This window comes from Callorhinchus milii, unplaced genomic scaffold, assembly GCF_018977255.1.
Source record: "Callorhinchus milii isolate IMCB2004 unplaced genomic scaffold, IMCB_Cmil_1.0 Scaffold9, whole genome shotgun sequence".
Classification (NCBI taxonomy): Eukaryota; Metazoa; Chordata; class Chondrichthyes; order Chimaeriformes; family Callorhinchidae; genus Callorhinchus; species Callorhinchus milii.
This window is the reverse complement of record NW_024704750.1, coordinates 2976491-2980942: the sequence shown is the minus strand read 5'-3', so window position 1 is coordinate 2980942 and position 4452 is coordinate 2976491. Positions and strand designations below refer to the sequence as shown.

At 54.1% G+C, this 4452-nt stretch overlaps 1 protein-coding gene across 2 annotated transcripts; it reads right to left on the bottom strand.

Moving 5' to 3' along the window:
- Positions 1-814: 814 nt before the first annotated feature.
- Positions 815-4125, bottom strand: LOC103185390 (NADH dehydrogenase [ubiquinone] 1 beta subcomplex subunit 1). 2 transcript variants are annotated; one of them, XM_042338176.1, is made up of 3 exons: positions 4016-4125; positions 1614-1754; positions 815-1134 (listed from the first exon to the last, which is right to left on the bottom strand). In XM_042338176.1, the coding sequence occupies exons 2-3, from the start codon at positions 1751-1753 to the stop codon at positions 1098-1100; spliced, it is 177 nt and encodes a 58-aa protein (XP_042194110.1). In that variant the 5' UTR covers position 1754; positions 4016-4125; the 3' UTR covers positions 815-1097. The 2 variants fall into 2 exon arrangements, with proteins under 2 accessions (XP_042194110.1, XP_042194109.1); XM_042338175.1 differs by having other exon boundaries at positions 4020-4125.
- Positions 4126-4452: the final 327 nt, after the last annotated feature.

Genomic DNA, 4452 nt, shown 5'->3' with positions numbered 1-4452 from the left:
AGCCGTGGCCGAGCCTGTTCCACCACCGAGAATGGTGGAACAGGCTCGACGGGCTGAATGGCCTCCTCCTGTTTCTGATGCCAAGCTCTTCGGAGAGCTGTGCCAGTTTTGAAGTGTGTGTGGGCAGAACCATTCCCATCTATGCAAGATCTGTGCCATACGGGTGCAAGCGGGGCAGAGCAACTGATGCTGGACTAGTGCAGTCAATGCCACAGCTTCGCAGGCTGCTATATCCAGCACTGAACACTTTCAGCGTCGTAAAGCCAGTTCAGAGTTGTCAGGCAGGTACATTCATGTACATTTCCAATAAGTTTCTGGCCGTGCAATTTTCGTAGAATGCGTAGGTGTGTCTGATGAGTAATTCTGCACAGGATGTTTGTTCTTTCATCTCATTTTTTTTTTTTAACTTGAATAAAACATTGTCGGCTCAGCAAGTTTATGAAGTGAGCAAGCCTGCCATAAAATAGACTGGGAAGCACCCAGATTCAAATTTCACTCTGCTTCAAATTAGTCGGAAGTCATTCAGGGTGACAGCAGGGCACAACTGACCTTTTGATGATATTTTGAAGTTTAATATTCTGCTGAAGAATTTATATTGAAGAGGCAAGTTAGTGTTCAGACAAATGAATGATGAATCCTGGAACATAAATATTGCACCTCTTCGCCACTTTATTTTTTCTATCTCTACCATATCCCATTCCAGAATAAGAGGGGTGGGAAAGGACTACGAGTGCATTCACATTCTGTCGCGTGTTAGATATTCATGCTGGGCATTCATTAAAATATGAATGAAAATTCACAATCAAAGTAACAATTCAAACAAATTACTAATGCGTTTATTAGGTCTGACATAATACTTCTGTACATCAGTTTCTTAAACAGTAAATGCTGTAATAATGAATAGATACATTTTAATTTTGTACTTAATAAATGTTGTGTGATGTTTTGATGCCAAATCCCATGTTAGAAAGAAAACCAGTATTCAAAGAAACTCATTAAATATGGTAGCTAGCTGGAAATTTGACAAGGCCAAGAACTAACTTAGAGCCTGATTTCTTTTAATGTAAGCAAGCTTCATTTCCAGTGGATTTGTCATTTTACTTCCATGTAGTTTCTTCATCTGGTCTCAATTCTCTGAAAATAAAGAAATAATATGACTGATTAAAACATACAACTGTTCTATTGCAGTAGTTAATTTGAATTGACCCCATTTACTCACATATAGCAGAAGCATATTTAATTGAAATAAAAAGAATGAAATATTGCAAATAAAAATGCCAAAAGCATTTCACTTTTTTTAAGTTTTTAAAAACCAATCTTACATTTCAAATAACAAATATTTTGCAATTTAAGACATTTCTCAGTACACTGCCACTGCCAAATAAGTGCCAAGAAAGGGAACTGATGTATTATTTTTACAACATATTTTGTGAAGCGCTTTGAGACATCTAGAAGATGTAAAAAGCGCTATATCAAATGCAAGGATTATTATTATTATATATTTTGTTATATTAAAATATTAATGCATTTTGCAGCCTCCAAAATTAATTTGTAAATAATGCCATATGAATTAAACAAGAAAATGTAGGTCTATATACTATTCCACTACTCACCGTCTGTACAACAAGCTTTTATTTCTGAAGTCAGTAAATTTTGCATCATTCCTTCTGTCAAAATAGCAACCAAGTAGAAAACCCAGGGGAACAAGGATATTGACCCAGTGTTCCCGTGCAAAGCTAACCAGGTTCACCATGCTGAAGGGAGGAAAACCAACGAAGAATTATCAAACACAAACTTTTACCTGAACTAAACAAGTCATGCTATTAAAATTTTTGGTAAGCATCAAATTAGTGTAAAAATCATATACTCCAAGTAAATCAGATGATGAAACATTCCTCTCGCCCACCAGATTTACAAGTTAAAGTAGAACTGAACCACTGATTTTTACACGCGTCCAGAAAACACTTAGTAGCGATCAAAGAGATTGGGTGTCTACCCAGTTCTGATAATAACGCTCGCTTTTGATAATAGAGCCTTATCATGTCGTTGAGATGTCTCAAAAGCGCTTCACGGAATATACAGTAAAGTGAATTGACCGTGTATTTTGTGGGCAACAGCTGACCCAGCCGGTACGCCCACTGCCGAAAGGTGAACTGACACCCACAGACCAAAAAGATCTTGAGTTGATTTCCCAGTCGACACTGAATTAACTGATCTCAACCAGGGCAGCAGCAGTATGGCTGTAACTCTTCATTACAATGTTTACCAGCGAAAATAACACAGGTAACACATTAGCCAACCCCCACCCCCCCTCAATGCAGAGGGTGATCAGTCACTGGAAGGCGATCAGTATTTGGGACGATTCCTGGATGATTCCACTCAATCTCCAGCCCCGAGAGGTCAAAGCTAAGAAGGACACTCTTTTTTTATATTGCCGTCCCGGCTGAGATCCCAAGTAACAACGGAACTTGGGGTCAGTTGTGAGCGGTTGTGTTGCGGCTCAGTTCCACTGGGCAATGGCACAGTCACTCCACTTTACAGCATATCCTGCGAAGCGCTCTGAGACGTCTCGAAGGCCTGATACGGCGTTATATCAGATGCGAGGTTATGATGATGATGATGTCTGGCCCGAGGCTCTCGGCTCCGGATTCATCTCCAGAAGTTGCCCCAAGCAGCCAGGCGCTATCTGAAGGGAGGAGGGGAGGCTGTGGGGGGGGAGGCTGTGGGGGTGGGAGGCTGTGGGGGGGAGGCTGTGGGGGGGGGAGGCTGTGGGGGGGGGGAGGCTGTGGGGGGGGGAGGCTGTGGGGGAGGGGAGGCTGTGGGGGGGGGAGGCTGTGGGGGGGGAGGCTGTGGGGGGGGGGGAGGCTGTGGGGGGGGGGAGGCTGTGGGGGGGGGGGGAGGCTGTGGGGGGGGGGGAGGCTGTGGGGGGGGAGGCTGTGGGGGGGGGGGAGGCTGTGGGGGGGGGAGGCTGTGGGGGGGGGGGCTGGGGGGGGGGGAGGCTGTGGGGGGGAGGCTGTGGGGGGGGGGGAGGCTGTGGGGGGGGGGAGGCTGTGGGGGGGGGAGGCTGTGGGGGGGGGAGGCTGTGGGGGGGGGGAGGCTGTGGGGGGGGGAGGCTGTGGGGGGGGAGGCTGTGGGGGGGGGGGAGGCTGTGGGGGGGGGGGAGGCTGTGGGGGGGGGGAGGCTGTGGGGGGGGAGGCTGTGGGGGGGGGGAGGCTGTGGGGGGGGGGGAGGCTGTGGGGGGGGGGAGGCTGTGGGGGGGGGAGGCTGTGGGGGGGGGGAGGCTGTGGGGGGGGGGGGGGGGGGGGGAGGCTGTGGGGGGGGAGGCTGTGGGGGGGGGGGAGGCTGTGGGGGGGGGGAGGCTGTGGGGGGGGGGGGCTGTGGGGGGGGAGGCTGTGGGGGGGGGGAGCCTGTGGGGGGGGAGGCTTTGGGGGGTGGGAGACTGTGGGGGGGGGAGGCTGGTGGGGGAGGCTGTGGGGGGGGGGAGGCTGTGGGGGGGGGAGGCTGTGGGGGGGGGGAGGCTGTGGGGGGGGGGGGAGGCTGTGGGGGGGGGAGGCTGTGGGGGGGGGGGAGCCTGTGGGGGGGGGGGGAGGCTGTGGGGGGGGGGGAGGCTGTGTGGGGGGGGGGGAGGCTGTGGGGAGGGGGGGAGGCTGTGGGGAGGGGGGAGGCTGTGGGGAGGGGGGAGGCTGTGGGGAGGGGGGGAGGCTGTGGGGAGGGGGGGAGGCTGTGGGGGGGGGGAGGCTGTGGGGGGGAGGCTGTGGGGGGGGGTCACTGAGCCACTCGGGCTCCCCTTCCCGGGGGGGTGGGGGAGAGACCGGGGGAAGAGAGAGGCCCCGAGCGATGAGGGCGGCCCTCGGGAGACGACAGGAGAGAAGGAAAGGCCGCGGGAGAAGGTCATCGGGGCCTTAGAGCTCTGTGTCCCCGGGGCCCGTGTGGAGTGGGGTCCGGGCGGGGGGTCCGCGCTCGCGGGACTGGGGAGCCGCGGCCTCTCCCCTCTGACTCTCTCTCTCTCTCTGACTCACTCTCTCTCACTCCGTCGTCGCCGCTCCTCTTCGAGGCGTGAGGTGAGGTGAGGGGGAGTGAGGGGGGGGACGGACGCCGGCGCAGCCCATTCACGGCCTCTTGCGCGCGGAGAGGGGGGGATTGTGGGGGGTGTCGAGGAGTTGGTGCAGTCCGGTGACCTCTGACTCACACGTGACGCGGGGCGAGCGGGAGGGAGAGCGCCGGCAATGGCGGCGCGGAGTCCCACACACCGACCGCGCGGCTTCTTTTGAAGCTCTTCACTCCCTCTCTCTCTCTCTCTCTCTCGGGCGAAGGAGTCTCTGTGTGTCCGCGCTCCCCCTCTCTCTCTCTCTCTCTCTCTCTCTGCCTCTCCCTCTCTCTCTCTCTCTCCCCCCCCCCCCTTCCCGGGGGTGTTTAAGGGGGAGGGGGGAAAAAAAAAAGGGCGCCTGAGGC

Bases quoted from the DNA above. Each gene is read 5' to 3' on its own strand.
- LOC103185390 (XM_042338176.1), bottom strand. From the start codon at position 1,753: ATGGTGAACCTGGTTAGCTTTGCACGGGAACACTGGGTCAATATCCTT. The intron at 1,135-1,613 runs GTGAGTAGTGGA...CTTTATTTTCAG, and splicing joins AAAAGCTTGTTGTACAGACG to AGAATTGAGACCAGATGAAG.